The sequence below is a fragment of the Oncorhynchus kisutch genome, linkage group LG1 (assembly GCF_002021735.2).
Source record: "Oncorhynchus kisutch isolate 150728-3 linkage group LG1, Okis_V2, whole genome shotgun sequence".
In the NCBI taxonomy this organism is placed as follows: domain Eukaryota; kingdom Metazoa; phylum Chordata; class Actinopteri; order Salmoniformes; family Salmonidae; genus Oncorhynchus; species Oncorhynchus kisutch.
In genome coordinates this window covers 21722460-21738714 of record NC_034174.2, presented here as the reverse complement: position 1 = coordinate 21738714, position 16255 = coordinate 21722460, and the positions used below count along the sequence as shown (strand labels likewise).

Below are 16255 nucleotides of genomic sequence, written 5' to 3'. Positions count from 1 at the left end.
ACAAATCTGTCGTTCTGCCCCTGAACAGGCAGTTAACCCACTGTTCCTAGGCCGTCATTGAAAATAAGAATTTGTTCTTAACTGACTTGCCTAGTAAAACAAGGGTAAAAATTAAAATAAATAAAATTAACAAGTGCCCTATAAAGTCAGCCCTTGAACTCCACAACTCCCTACCAGTGCAACTGAAAGCTGCCTGTGCAGATGCCCTGAGTCATGGCTGCTAATTGTTACTTATCATTGGAGTGCACTTCCTATGATACTATGGGAGGAAGGGTGGGGAAGGCTATGGCTGAAATTAGAACAGTGTTTTGTAGGATATTTGGCAATAGCAAGGAACATGGATGTGATCAGTAAAAGGGTTTCATCATGTCAATATTAGCCTACTTATTGTCAATATTCTCGTGAAAAGATTCACCAATCTGTTGAAACTAACAATAACTAACCAACCACACAATCATTCAATTCTATCATTCAAATAAAGCATACATTTCTTGTAAACATGCAACTTATTGAATTTAAATCTCACTCTAAATTGTGTTATTTTGATTTTGGCAACAAATCAGCATTCCCTCCTCTTTAATCTGGTCTCTTGTAAATGTACATTTCCTCCACAAATAGCCTCACCAAAGGACTGTCTGTGTGTGGCCTATAATGAACCATGGATGGAGCTGGAGCCAGAGGGAGTCTCTCTATACCCAGGCCTACCTGCTGCCTGCCAGCCAACCAGCCAGCCTCCAGAGGGCGTTTTAGGCTCTGATGTTGCCTGGAGAAGATGTACTGTAGGTGACGTTAACCTGGCTCAGGTCTGCAGCTTGTTGCCCTGGAAACCAGGGTAAAGGTCTTAATATATCAGATGAGACTTATGTAAAGATTAAAGGGGTCTGGCTATTTAAAAAAAATATATATATATATATACTGAAATACTTTTAACTGTACTACAGTATTTGTAGGCCTACTGATAATTTAGGACTAAGGTTAACTCTTGTATCATGTACGTCTCTGTTTAATGTCTATGCAGACCATGTCAACAGAATGACGTAGGGGAAACAACACCCAAATGTGTTATCATTACATACTTATAGTGGGAGAAGGTGGCTGGATGTGTACCCCGGTGGAAGTGTGGACTCACTCAAATAATTTTAAATATACTACCATAATGACATCTTTTCACTTTTCTGTTGAAAAGTAACTTAGATGGCCTATAGATGGCGCTGATGTTCAACACAGAGCAATAATCATGTACAGTACCAGTCAAACGTTTGGACACACCTACTCATTACAGGGGTTTTCTATATTTTTACTATTTTCTACATTGCAGAATAATAGTGAGACATCAAAACTATGAAATAACACATATGGAATCATGTAGTAACAAAAAAAAGTGTTAAAGGCATCATTTTTTTTCCTGAAAATGTTTGGCCTATAATTTAAGTGAGGGGGAAAATAGAACAAAACCAGATCAAGTCTGGTAAAATAGTTACAACTGTTAGGTATGTTTCACTTTACAAATAGCTAGGCTTACATGACTCCAGTGAGTCATTTAACCAAACCCATATCAACAAAAAGGTGTAATGGGTTTGCACTCAAAAATATGTTGCATTAAGCTTACTTCATTGTTCTATTTTTCTTAACTATTTTCATTGTATCAAGGATAGCATACCAAACCCATATCACTCAACAGTAAACTGGTTTGGCTGGTACCAAACCCATATCACTCAGCTGTAAACTGAATTGGCTGGTGTTTATGACTTCTTGCAAATGCTGGTGGAGGAACATGAGGTAGTAAAACAAAAGTGAAACTGTACAGACATTCTCCGAATCCGAATGCAAGATATCGTGGTGGCTCGTGGATTAGTCAATCATAAACCAATCTTTCTTAAACTTTAGAACATATTCAATAGGCTACAGAGTACATTATTTTGTTATTTGGGCAAGGGCAAGGCAGAGTTAGTGGGCATCCAATGATAATAGGAAGAGAGCTGGCCCGAGCAGTAAGTAGTAAAATTGTTTACTAAATTGAGACGACAACTTTTTAGGATGCGTCGCAGGATTGAACGGCTGTGTCCATTTTTCCTGGTTCCAGTTCTCTCCTACTTACCCTGGAGATCGATCGTGGAAAATTATTTTGCAAGGTTTTTGGAACGCACAGGGAGATGTATCTTGCCAAATAATCCTGACAGTCCAGAATCCCTTTCCGGTGAAGGAGTGGGGAGTCCAGAATCCCTTCTAAGTGAAGGAGTGGGGAGTCCAGAATCCCTTCCTACTCAAGAAGTGGAGAGTCTAGAACCCCTTCCCAGTGAAGGAGTGGGGAGTCCAGAATCCCTTCCCAGTGGAGGAGTGGGGAGTCCAGAATCCCTTTTTAATGAAGGAGTGGAGAGTCCAGAATCCCTTCTAAGTGAAGGAGTGGGGAGTCCAGAATCCATTCCTACTCAAGAAGTGGAGAGTCTAGAATCCCTTCCCAGTGAAGGAGTGGGGAGTCCAGAATCCCTTCCCAGTGGAGGAGTGGGGAGTCCAGAATCCCTTTTTAGTGAAAAAATGGAGAGTCCAGAATCCCTTCCCAGTGAAGGAGTGGGGAGTCCAGTATCCCTTTTTAGTGAAGAAGTGGAGAGTCCAGAAACCCTTCTCAGTGGAGCAGTGGAGAGGCCAGAAACCCTTCTCAGTGGAGAAGTCAAGCTTCGGGTTGTCAAGTCAGCTAGGTCATATGATGTTGAAGACACGGATGAGTACTACTGCGAGTACGACTCGACATGGGAGGATCCTCCAAACAAAGAAACCAGTCGTCAAAAGTCCCAACATGTAAGTACACAGGCCCCTGGGCCCTGATCACATTTTTTTTTTGTGGACTCTCAGCAGATGAGTTTTAGAATATTGTAGCCCAGGGGTATTCAACTCTTCTCCTATGAGGTCCGGAACCTGCTGGATTTCTGTTCTACCTGATAATTAACTGCAGCCACCTGGTGTCCCAGGTCTAAGTCAGTCCCTGATTCGAAAGGAACATTGGAAAAATGGTCCAGAGTTGAGGGCTGTAGCCTATCATTGGCACCAGTATCTTATTGGCACCATAAAATACAGATTAAATATTTAATTTTCCAAAGCAAAATTTACATTTAAAATATTTTTATCAATGTAGGCCTAGAATAATGGTAACAGAATATTAATAACTAATTCTTTAGAATTTTCAGACAAAAATCATTTAAAATGCTTGGCTCAATGGCTTATACATGTGCTCTGTCATATGCCCAAATCTTCAGATCATTTTAAGACCTCAGCAGATTATGATTCACTACTGTTGTTCACTACTGTTCTTTGTACCTCCTTCTCACTGTTGTATTTCCTCAGGAGTGGGTACACCAGTACACCGGTTGGTCGCAACAAGTAAGTGTTATGTTCTGATACATTGAGAATCAGAGTTTTGGGACAACATTTATAATATATTTTAATATACGATATATAATATATTATATTTATTTAACCATTATTACATTTGTATGACATTGCATCTCATTGAGTAGCCTAAAGCTATTGCTCACCAATCAAAGCTCCGCCAAGGGGTTAGGAATACTGATGTACTATGTCTGTCTATGTGAAGATCTCTATCTTTAACTTCTAGATACATAAAATGGATATGACTGATAAAGTCTGCTATAGGCCTATGTCAGTAGCCAAGTAGAATGATTGCCAGCCTATCCAGCTAGTGAAATTTTCCTTCCAAGTTTTTGTTTCACTGTGCATACTGCATGAGCTCAAACATGTGGGCCTGTCAGTATTGTTGTCAGGTGTTTCCATAACTGCCATTTTATGAACTCATGAAGTGAATGTGTTTTTAGTCACACAGGTTTAACAGATTCAAAAGTGCAGCAAAGGATATGCAAAAGTACAGGCATGATTATCCAGTAAGTCATTATTCTCTTCACACAATCTTTCACAATTTATGCTATTTGATATAAATCCACCTGATAATGATGGTGTGCCGCAGGCTGCATTATCAATCCTAATGCAGTTCTATTGCTGTTAATCATACACTCTTAGAAAAAAAGGTGCTGAGTGGAATCACATAGGATTCTTAGTGGTGTAGTGCAATTATTTTAGGTGAGGGAGCACATGATTCATGTTATAAACCAGCTAATTATTAGAATCAGGTGTGCTAGATTAGGGTTAGAATGACCAAGTAGTGAACATAAAACATTACTACGTAGAACTGTAGGACATTTATGTTTAAACGGTCATAAAATCAAGCTTTTGGTGTGGTGTATTCATACATCTCAATAAACTATAACCTAAATGCATTATTACCTCTAATATGGCCCAATTCACATTTCCAATTTCCCACCCTGGCATACCAAGCTACAATGGGCCCAGCGTCTCAATAGCCAATAGAGGCTAAATAACCCAAGGAGGGCTAAAGCAACTTCCAGGGTGGGTCAGGCTCCTTGGGCTTTGCGGTGGCCACTCTGGTTTGTGTGTCCTTGGCAGAACAGTGTCGCCGTAACCAAGTGGTCACATATCGTTCTGTGTTCCACTGTGCAAAGGGGGTCCGTGGAGTTTTCTGAATTTCGAGGCTGACACAGCATGAATTTCGATTGTTTTTTTCTACCTTCTGATTGGCCAAAGTGGTCAAGCGTCCGACAGGCCTCCGCAGTCCACACACGTAGCCTGTAGTTCTCCATCATTCTCGCCACTGCCAGAGAGAAGACAGGGAATACGCCACCATTTACCTACCTCAAAGCTACTAAATAGTTCTACCAAGAACCCTTAATATCATCTGAAGGTTATTCCTAGAGCCTTCAATGAATGGTTTCTCCAGCCGTATTAGGCTTTACAATTAAACTCTTTATGACAATCAATACAGTAACACAAGGCCTTTCTTTGAGGGCCTAGTTATACACTAACACAAGTGGTGTTAGGAAACTCCTGGTTTACAGACCACATCAGGCTGCAAGTCACATCAGGCTGTCTTGCAAAGTGATATGTAATTCCTATTTGAATCCAGCCAGAGTGAGTATATCTAACAATTTTAACTTGTAATCACCCAAAACATGCTTTCAGAATGATTGCCAGGGTAGGGACGATTGATAGGTGAGACTACTTAAATAATGTAAACTGGAACAACCATCTCAGTAACGGGTGCAATACAGAAAGTATTCAAACCCCTTCACTTTTTACACCCTCAATTTTAAATGGATTAAATGTAGATTGTTTGGGGTCACTGGCCTACACACAATACCCCATAATGTCAAAGTGGAATTATGTAAAATAATATATATATAATTAAAATGAAAAGGTGATATGTTTTGAGTCAATAAGTTTTCAAACCCTTTGATATGACAAGTCTAAATAAGTTCAAGAGCAAAAATGTGTCACATAATAAGTTGTATGGACTGTTTGTGCAATAATAGTGTTCAACGCGATTTTCATTGACTACCGCATCTCTGTACCCCACACATGCAATTATCTGTAAGATCCCTCAGTGGAGCAGTGAATTTCAAAATTAGATTAAACCACAAAGACCAGGGAAGTTTTCAAACACCTCACAAAGAAGGGCACCTATTGGTAGATGGGGTAAAATAAAAAGCAAACATAGAATATCCCTTTGATCATGGTAAAGTTATTAACAATGCTTTGGATGGGGTATCAATACACCCAGTCACTACAAAGATACAGGTGTCCTCCCTAACTCAGTTGCTGGAGAGGAAGCAAACCGCTCAGGGATTTCACCATGAGGCCAATGGTGACTTTTAAACAGTTACATAGTTTAAGCTGTGATGGGAGAAAACTGAGGATGGATCAACAACGTTTTAGTTACTCCACAATACTAACCTAATTGACAGAAGCCTTCTTGCCTTCCAAGTAACCATCAAAGAACCCTTTCTTCCAAAAACGGTTCTTAGGATGTTAAAGTTTCTAGGTAGAACACTTTACCTTACAAAGAACCCTCGTCTTCCTAAAAGGGATCTTTAGATGAAACAGTTCTTGGTGGAACCCTATCCCTCCGCAAAGAACTCTTTGTGATCCAGTTTTTCTAAGATTGTAGTCAGTAGCTGGTACAGTCTTTAGCACTTGGTTCTTGTTTCCACAGGAGCATAGATCAAACTTGTACTTCGGCTTGCAACAACAAGTAAATAACTTCTCATTCCCTTGTGTAATACATGGAAAAACTGAATTATTTAAATAATCATTTCACTATCTAATTCCTCTATAATTCTTGTAGTGTTTTGATACAACTCTCTTTGAAATATCCCCATTTCTGAGTTTGCATTGCTCTTTCCCCCTCAGGAAGATATGCCTAATTTACAGTTCTACCGTGAACAAATACCCTCCTCCCCTGATGGTAATGTATTTACTGTTTCTTTGAGTGCAGTTTAGATTTGACAATACTTTTTTACTGTAACCTTTGCTCTGATTAGGTGTCTTCATTGAGGACTTTCACAAGAAATGGAACAGGCAATATTTAAAACTGGAAAGAGTTCACTCATACATCCAATGGTTAGTTTCCTTTACATTTACATGGGCTTTCAATTATTTTTATTTAGAATATTAATTGTTATAATACAATTCTTTAAAATGTGTGTGTGTGTGTGTGTGTGTGTATGTATGTATATATATATATATATATATATATATATACTGTACTGTACTGTATATGTATATATTTTTTAAACAAACATTTCATTTAGGTTGTTCCCTCTTCAAGAACCAGGAATGAATAATCAAGCCAAGGAACTCACCAAAAAGGAAATTGAGGTACTTCTAGTAGTTTCTTTGAGCAAGGAAATGTTCTCTACATACTGCATTTACATAGAGGCAACTACAAAAATAAAGGAAACACAAGAGTAAATGGGTGATACAAAGTATATTGAAAGCAGGTGCTTTCACAAAGGTGTCGTTCCTGGGTTAATTAAGCAATTAACATCCCACCACGCTTAGGGTCATGTATAAAAATGCCCAGTTGCCCATTATTGTGGCTAACATGGCTAGAAGAAGAGATCTCAGTGACTTTGAAAGAGGGGTCTCAAAGGAGAATAGAAGGTTTAAAGTGTGTGTGTGTGTGTGTGTGTGTGTGTGTGTGTGTGTGTGTGTGTGTGTGTGTGTGTGTGTGTGTGTGTGTGTGTGTGTGTGTGTGTGTGTGTGTGTGTGTCACCAGATCTTAACCCAATTTAGCACTTATGGGAAATTCTGGAGTGGTGCCTGAGAAAGCATTTTCCATCACCATCAACAAAACACCAAATGATGGAATTTTTCATAGAAGAATGGTGTCGCATCCCTCCAATATAGTTCCAGACACATGTGAAATCTATGCAAAGGAACATTGAAGATGTTATGGCGGCTCGTGATGGCCCAACGCACAATCAAATCTAATCAAATGTTACTTGTCATATGCTTCATGAACAACAGGTGTAGACTAACACTGAAATGCTTACGGGCCCTTCCCAACAATGCTGAGACAAGATGAGATTAAAATAATAATAGAAAAATGTTAACACAAGAAATAAATACACAATGAGTAACAATAAGTTGGCTATATACAGGGGGTGCAAGTACAGAGTCGATGTGCAGTGGTATGAGGGAATTGAGGTAGATATGTACATATAAGTAGAGGTAAAGTGACTAGGCAACAGGATAGATAATAAACAGTAGCAACAGCGTATGTGATTAGTATGGAAGTGTATGTGTGGCGACAGTATGCCTGTGTGTACAGTTGAAGTCGGAAGTTTACATACACCTTAGCCAAATACATTTAAACTCAGTTTTTCACAATTCCTGACATTTAATCCTAGTAGAAATTCCCTGTCTTAGGTCAGTTAGGATCACCACTTTATTTAAAGAATGTGAAATGTCAAAATAATAGTAGAGAGAATTATTTATTTCAGCTTTTATTTCTTTCATCTCATTCCCAATGGGTCAGAAGTTTACATACACTCAGTTAGTATTTGGTAGCATTACCTTTAAATTGTTTAACTTGGGTCAAACATTTCGGGAGCCTTCCACAAGCTTCCCACAATAAGTTGGGTGAATTTTGGCCCATTCCTCCTGACAGAGCTGGTGTAACTGAGTCAGGTTTGTAGGCCTCCTTGCTCGCACACACTTTTTCAGTTCTGCCCACAAATGTTCTATAGGAATAAGGTCAGGGCTTTGTGATGGCCACTCCAATACCTTGACTTTGTCGTCCTTAAGCCATTTTTCCACAACTTTGGAAGTATGCTTGGGGTCATGGTCCATATGGAAGACCCATTTGAGAGCAGGTGCTGACTGATGTCTTGAGATGTTGCTTCAATATGTCCACATAATTTTCCTTTCTCATGTTGCCATCTATTTTATGAAGTGCACCAGTCCAGCAAAGCACCCCCACAACATGATGCTGCCACCCCCGTGCTTCACAGTTGGGATGGTGTTCTTCGGTTTGCAAGACACCCCCTTTTTCCTCCAAACATAACGATGGTCATTATGGCCAAACAGTTCTATTTTTGTTTCATCAGACCAGAGGACATTTCTTCAAAAAGTACGATCTTTGTCCCTATGTGCAGTTGCAAAACATAGTCTGGCTTTTATATGGCGGTTTTGGAGCAGTGGCTTCTTCCTTGCTGAGCGGCCTTTCAGGTTATGTCGATATCGGACTCGTTTAACTGTGGATATAGATACTTTTGTACCTGTTTCCTTCAGCATCTTCACAAGGTCCTTTGCTGTTGTTCTGGGATTGATTTGCATTTATCACGCCAAAGTACGCTCATCTCTAGGAGACAGAATGCGTCTCCTTCCTGAGCGGTTTGACGGCTGCGTGGTCCTATGGTGTTTATACTTGCGTACTATTGTTTGTACAGATGAACGTGGTACCTTCGGGCGTTTGGAAATTGCTCCCAAGGATGAGCCAGATTTGTGGACGTATGCAAAAATGTTTTGAGGTCTTGGCTGATTTCTTTTGATTTTCCTATGATGTCAAGCAAAGAAGCACAGAGTTTGAAAGTAGGCCTTGAAATATATCCAAAGGTGTACCTCCAATTGGCTAAAATGATGTCAATTAGCCTATCAGAAGCTTCTAAAGCCATGACATAATTTTCTGGAATTTTCCAAGCTGTTTAAAGGCACAGTCAACTTAGTGAATGTAAACTTCTGACCCACTGGAATTTTGATACAGTGAGTTAGTTATAAGTTAAATAATCTGTCTGTAAACAATTGTTGGATAAATTACTTGTGACATGCACAAAGTAGATGTCCTAACCGACTTGTCAAAACTATAGTTTGTCAGCAAGAAATTTTTGTTGTTGAAAAACAAGTTTTATTGACTCCAACCTAAGTGTATGTAAACTTCTGACTTCAACTGTACATGTTATATGTGAGTGAGTGAGTGTGTGTATGTGTTGGAGTGTCGGTGTAAGTATGTGTGAGTGCAAAAAGGAGTCAATGCCGATAGTCCAGAAGCTATGTGGTTAACTATTTAGCAGTCTTATGGCTTGGGTGCAGAATCTGTTCAGGGTCCTGTTGGTTCCAGACTTGGTACATCGATACTCCTTGCCATGCGGTAGCAGAGAGAACAGTCTATGAATTGGGTGGCTGGAGTCTTTGACAATTTTTAGGGCCTTCCTCTGACACCTCCTGGTATAGAGGTCCGAGATGGTAGGGAGCTCGGCCCCAGTGATGTTCTTGGCCGTATGCATTACACTCTGTAGCGCCTTGTGGTTGGATGTGGAGCAGTTGCCATACCAAGTGTTGATGTAGCCAGTCAAGATTCTCTCAATGTAGAACTTTTTGATGATCTAAGGGCCCATGACAAATCTTTTCTGTCTTGGGGTGTTTGGACCATGATAGTTCATTGGTGATGTGGACACCAAGGAACTTGAAACTCTCAACCTGCTCCACTACAGCCCCGTCGATGTTAATGGGGGCCTGTTCGGCCCACCTTTTCCTGTAGTCCATGATCAGCTCCTTTGTCTTTCTCACAATGAGGGAGAGGTTGTTTTCCTGGCACCACACTGCCAGTTCTCTGACCTTCTCCCTATAGGCTGTCTCATCGTTGTCGGTGATCAGGCCTACCACTGTTGTATTGTCAGCAAACTTAATGATGGTGTTGGAGTCGTGTTTGGCCACACAGTCGTGGGTGAACAGGGAGTACAGGAGGGGACTAAGTACACACCCCTGAGGGTCCCCAGAGTTGAGGATCAGCATGGCAGACGTGTTGTTGCCTACCCTTACCACCTGGGGCGGCCATCAAGTAACCAGTTGCATACCGCGCAAACAGATCCACAGATGAAAAAATCTCAATCGCACTCCACACTGGCCTTTCCCACCTGGACAAAAGGAACACCTATGTGAGAATGCTGTTCATTGACTACAGCTCAGTGTTCAATTGACATTCACAACTACAGTGCCTTGAAAAAGTATTCACCCCCCTTGCCGTTTTTCCTATTTTGTTGCATTACAACATGTAATTTAAATGGAATTTTATTTGGATTTCATGTAATGGACATACACAAAATAGTCCAAATTGGTGAAGTGAAATAAATAAAATACTTGTTCCAAAACCATTTTAAAAATAACAAAAGGAAAAGCGGTGTGTGCATATGTATTCACCCTCTTTGCTATGAAGCCCCTAAATCAGATCTGGTGCAACCAATTTCCTTCAGAAGTCACATAATTAATTAAATAAAGTCCACCTGTGTGCAATCTAAGTTTCACATGATCTGTCACATGATTTCAGTATATATACACCTGTTCTGAAAGGCCCTAGAATCTGCAACACCACTATGCAAGGGGCATCACCAAGCAAGGGGCATCACCAAGCAAGCGGCACCATGAAGAACAAGGAGCTCTCCAAACAGGTCAGGGACAAAGTTGTGGAGAAGTACAGATCAGGGTTGGGTTCTAAAAAAATATCAGAAACTTTGAACATCCCACGTAGCACAATGAAATGGAAAGAATATGGAACATCAACAAACCTGCCAAGAGAGGGCCGCCCACCAAAACTCACGGACCAGACAAGGAGGGCATTAATCAGAGAGGCAACAAAGAGACCAAAGATAACCCTGAAGGAGCTGCAAAGCTCCACAGCGGAGATTGGAGTATCCGTACCACTTGAAGCCATACACTCCACAGAGCTGTGCTTTACGGAAGAGTGGCCAGAAAAAAGCCATTGCTTAAAGAAAAAAATAAGCAAACATGTTTGGTGTTCACCAAAAGGAATGTGGGAGACTCCCCAAACATATGGAAGAAGGTACTCTGGTCAGATGAGACTAAAATTGAGCTTTTTGGCCATCAAGGAAAACGCTATGTCTGGCACAAACCCAACACCTCTTATCACTCCAAGAACACCATCCCCACAGTGAAGTATGGTGGTGGCAGCATCATGCTGTGGAGATGTTTTTCATCCGCAGGGACTGGGAAACTGGTCAGAATTGAAGGAATAATGGATGGCGCTAAATACAGGGAAATTCTTGAGGGAAACCTGTTTCAGTCTTCCAGAGATTTGAGACTGGGACAGAGGTTCACATTCCAGCAGGACAATGACCCTAAGCATACTGCTAAATCAACACTCAAGTGGTTTAAGGGAACATTTACATGTCTTGGAATGGCCTAGTCAAAGCCCAGACCTCAATCCAATTGAGAATCTGTGGTATGACTTAAATATTGCTGTACACCAGCAAGGAACCCATCCAACTTGAAGGAGCTGGAGCAGTTTTGCCAGGAAGAATTGGCAATAATCCCAGTAGCTAGATGTGCCAAGCTTATAGAGACATACCCCAAGAGACTTTGGGGGGGGTGAATAGTTCAAGTTTTCTGTTTTTTTGTCTTATTTCTTGTTTGTTTCACAATAACAAATATTTTGCATCTTCAAAGTGGTAGGTATGTTATGTAAATCAAGTGATACAACCCCCCCAAAAAATATATTTTAATTCCAGGTTGTAAGGCAACAAAATAGAAAAAATGCCATGGTCGTTGAATACTTTATGTGAGAATGCTGTTCATTTACTACAGCTCAGCGTTCAATGTGAATGTTGACCTGTTTAAAGGTCTTGCTCACATCGGCTACCGAGAGCGTTATCACACAGTCATCCAGAACAGCTGGTGTCTCGTGCATGCTTCAGTGTTGCTTGCCTCGAAGCTTGCCATTTAGCTCGTCTGGTAGGCTCGCGTCACAGGGCAGCTCGCATCTGGGTTTCCCTTTGTCGTCCGTAATAGTTTTCAAGCCCTGACACATCCGACGAGCGTCAGAGCCAGTGTAGTAGGATTCAATCATAATCTTGTATTGTCGCTTTGCTTGTTTGATGGTTCGTCTGAGGACATAGCAGGATTTCTTATAAGCATCCGGATTAGTGTACCGCTCCTTGAAAGAGGCTAGCCTTTAGCTCGATGCGGATGTTGGCTGTAATCCATGGCTTCCTTGTTGGGATATGTACGTACAGTCACTGTGGGGACGACCTCGTCAATGCGCTTATTGATGAAGACGATGACTTCATTGGAGCCATTCAATGAATCCCGGCACATATTCCAGTCGGTGCAAGCAAAACAGTCCTGTAGCGTAGCATCCGAGTCATCTGACCACTTCCGTATTGAGCGAGTCACTGGTACTGCCTGCTTATGTTTTTGCTTGTAAGCAGGAATTGGGAGGATAGAATTATGGTCATATTTGCCAAATGGAGGGAGGGAGAGAGCTTTGTATGCATCTCTGTGTGTTTTACCGTTTTCCAGGTCCTGTTGATAGAATAGTCTCGAATGGAGCTTGTCCAGTTTGTTCTCTAGTGACTGTACGTTCACCAATAGAACGGAGAGTACAGGTGGTTTATTAGCTCGTCGATATACTCGTCGACTTCTTCTTTCGAGTCCCAGAGATTAGGGCCTAGTCCGGAGGAAGCAGAACATCCAGAGCTGCCGACTCGTTGAAGTAGAAATGTTCATCCAAATTGAGGTTAGTGATCGCTGTTCTGATGTTCAGAAGCTGTTTTCAGTCATAGGAAATTATGGCAGAGACACTATGTACCAAAAAAACTATGCTGGTATAAGCTTTATTTTGTCAGTTACCTGTATGTCATCTATTGACTGGTGGGCATAGAAATGAATGAAAATATAATTTGTTCATAATTGTTCTGAATGACAATCTACTTCTTCCTCAGGCTTTCCTTCAAGATGAAACTGCAAAGAAGAGGCTGGTCAAGTCGTACAAGCTCATGCTGGACTTCTACGGCATCCAGCTGTCAAATGACACAACAGGGGAAGTACGACGTGCTAATAACTGGCGTGACAGATTTGACAACCTGGACAGGTTAGCAAGTTCTATATTTGGTCATTTAACTGTTATTTTATAGTGATTGCGATACATAATAGCTACAATTTCAGTTTTCAAATTAACCTTCTGAGAATAACAGTATCCTTGTATTTTTGTTGTTCTTGTGTTTTCATTCATGATAGAAATACACACAACAACCTGCGCATCACCCGCATCCTGAAGTGCCTGGGCACTCTGGGGTTCCCCTACTACCAGGCCCCACTCGTCCACTTCTTCCTGGAGGAAACTCTTGTCAAAGGGAACCTGTACAATGTGAAGGAGAGCGTGCTCAACTACTTCATCTTTGCTGTCATTGATAAGCAACAACGCAGGGAATTAGTTAAGTATGCCTACAAGCACTATGAGCCCAAACATGAGTTTGTGTGGTGCCCTAAGAAGATCCAGATGATTTTCTCAAATGGAGAAGAATTCTCAGATAGTAGGCAAACAATGGCAGGCCATTACCAGCATGGTAACTACTTAGATGACAGAGATGTCAGTGACAACCTGTCCATTCCTCGCAATGCTATTGTTAGCACAGCTGATTCCATTCAGCACCCTGTTCCAAGATTGGTTTCCCCAAAAAACTATGATTTGGCCCCTGAGCGTGCATCAATAAGGCATTATGAAGATGTTCCAAAGTATGTAGCTACTCACTCTACAGGGCATTCACATACTGCCCAAGGTAATGTAAAGACTCGGTCCCCCACCAAAGATGTTTTAAATAATCAGGGAAATGAGAAAATAGAGAGTGCACCCACTAAAGATTCAGAAGGAAAGAACAATTCAGTGAAAGAGCCACTTAATAAAGAGGTTTCACTGAGTCAGTTAAAGATGGAATGCTCAGCAATTGAGCAATCTACTCAAGAGGTATCCCAGAGCCCGGATAAGACCACCGAGGGTCCAGCCATAGACCAATGTCCTAAAGACCCATCCCAGAGCCCGGATAAGACCACTGAGGGTCCAGCCATAGACCCATGTCCTAAAGACCCATCCCAAAGCCCGGATAAGACCACTGAGGGTCCAACCATAGAGCTATCTCCTCATAACGTACCCCAGAGCAAGGTTAATAAAGCCAGAACCAGAGATGCCCCAAAGAGCTGCCGCGCCAAAAAGCCTAGAATTGGGGAAATTACCAAAACAGTTTCGGAGAGCACCAGTAAAACACCAAATAAGAATCCTCCTTCTACCAGAGAAAAGCAATAGGATCTGTACATTAAACAGGTGTTAAATGTAACAGTGGAGATATGAATAAGATGAGTGTATTCACCCAAATAGGTAGATTGTGAAGCAACCAGAAAACCAGAGGGCATAAAAGCAAAGGGGAAGGGGAAGATTTTGATCATTTAATAAAGTATAATGAAATTATAATTGACTGTAATGTATACTTAGTATCAGTGATGTATAGTACTTAAGTAAACAAACTTTAAAGTAATACTTAAGTCGTTTTTTTGGAGTATCTGTACTTTATTTTACAATTTATATTTTTACTCCACTACATTCCTAAAGAAAATAATGTACTTTATACTCCATATATTTTCTATGACACCCAAAAGGACTCGTTACATTTGGAATGCTTAGCCGGACAGGAAAATGGTCCAATTCACGCACTTATCAAGACAACATCCCTGGTCATCCCTACTGCCTCTGACTCGCTAAACACACATGCTTCGTTTGTAAATTATGTCTGAGTGTTGGAGTGTGCACCTGGCTATCCGTAAATAAAAACAGAAAAAAATGTAATGGTTCCGTCTGGTTTGCTTAATATAAGGAATTTGAAAGTATTTGTTATATATTTTTTCAATTACATTTACTTCTGATACTTGAGTATATTTAAAACCAAATACTTTAAGAATTTTACTCAAGTAGTATTTTACTGATTTGACTTTCACTTTTACTTGAGTCATTTTCTAATAAGGTATCTTTACCTTTACTCAAGTATGACAATTGGGTACTATATAAACCACTGTTTAGTGTATGTATAAATAGCATAACCATTTAACAGTTTATAAAAAAACGACAGCTAATTTGTTATATAGATATATATTTTATTACGGTAACTATCTTGGTAGAACTGTGTGATCTGGGCCCGGTTTCCCAAAAGCATTTTAAGGCTGAGGCCATAGATACATGTCCTAAAGACCCATCCCAGGGTAGGACCATCGTTAAATCTCAGAGCTGTTTCCCAAAACCATTGTTATTAATTAATGTTGCACTTAAAAACGGTTGTAATCTAACGTCTGCCTCAGACCACCCGTAGAACAGCTTACAGAGATCTCCACTAAACATAGAAACAAATGGTTTATCCGTCAATTTCAGAACAAAGTTGACAACAAATACGTTGTCAATGTTTTTGCAATTAACACACAAGCAACGTATAACAAGAGCGCTGCCTTCTTTCGATCCTATCAGTATCGACACATGCTCCAAAGACCACTAGCGAACGTTCTTTCTGCAAACGTTCTTACGGCATGGGATTTTGGGAAACGTGTGATGCATATTTGTCCGTTGTAGGCAAGATACATCATTAAAACAATTGTAAACCTAAATGCAATCGCTATCGGGAAACCAGGCCCTATCCGATGACATGAAAAGTTAAAACATTTTAAATACTGGTTTTCAAACACTATGACATTTGCGGTGACGTAGGGAGCAAGAAAATACCCTCCCATGGGCTGGAAACTGCGGGTTTTTCAAATCACTTTTGAATTTTTAATCTTACCTGTGAGTCAGAAGCCTTTTTTAAGGACTTTTTTTTAACCACATACCATAGAAATGCACTGTTTTCAGATATGTAGACGCTGGAGATAAGGTTGAAAAGTGTCAGAATTGCCCTTTAAGAGATATCACATATATTCTGTTTAAAATAGGCTGCAGGTGCCTTAAGTGTGTGCCTGCCATTTTATAATTGTGAATGATGTATAAACTGAGCCCATATGTTCGAAATCTCTCCTTTCAGCCTCTGAGGTGAAGTGTAAGTCAGACATCTTCCTGTTCTCAATA

General features: G+C 40.5%; 1 protein-coding gene across 2 annotated transcripts; it reads left to right on the top strand.

Moving 5' to 3' along the window:
* Positions 1-1285: 1285 nt before the first annotated feature.
* On the top strand, positions 1286-14995 carry LOC109897482 (opioid growth factor receptor). 2 transcript variants are annotated; one of them, XM_031801507.1, is made up of 10 exons: positions 1799-2634; positions 2668-2796; positions 3340-3375; positions 3828-3893; positions 6077-6115; positions 6274-6328; positions 6405-6483; positions 6675-6741; positions 13101-13249; positions 13396-14995. In XM_031801507.1, the coding sequence occupies exons 1-10, from the start codon at positions 2038-2040 to the stop codon at positions 14456-14458; spliced, it is 2280 nt and encodes a 759-aa protein (XP_031657367.1). In that variant the 5' UTR covers positions 1799-2037; the 3' UTR covers positions 14459-14995. The 2 variants fall into 2 exon arrangements, with proteins under 2 accessions (XP_020347567.1, XP_031657367.1); XM_020491978.2 differs by having other exon boundaries at positions 1286-2796.
* Positions 14996-16255: the final 1260 nt, after the last annotated feature.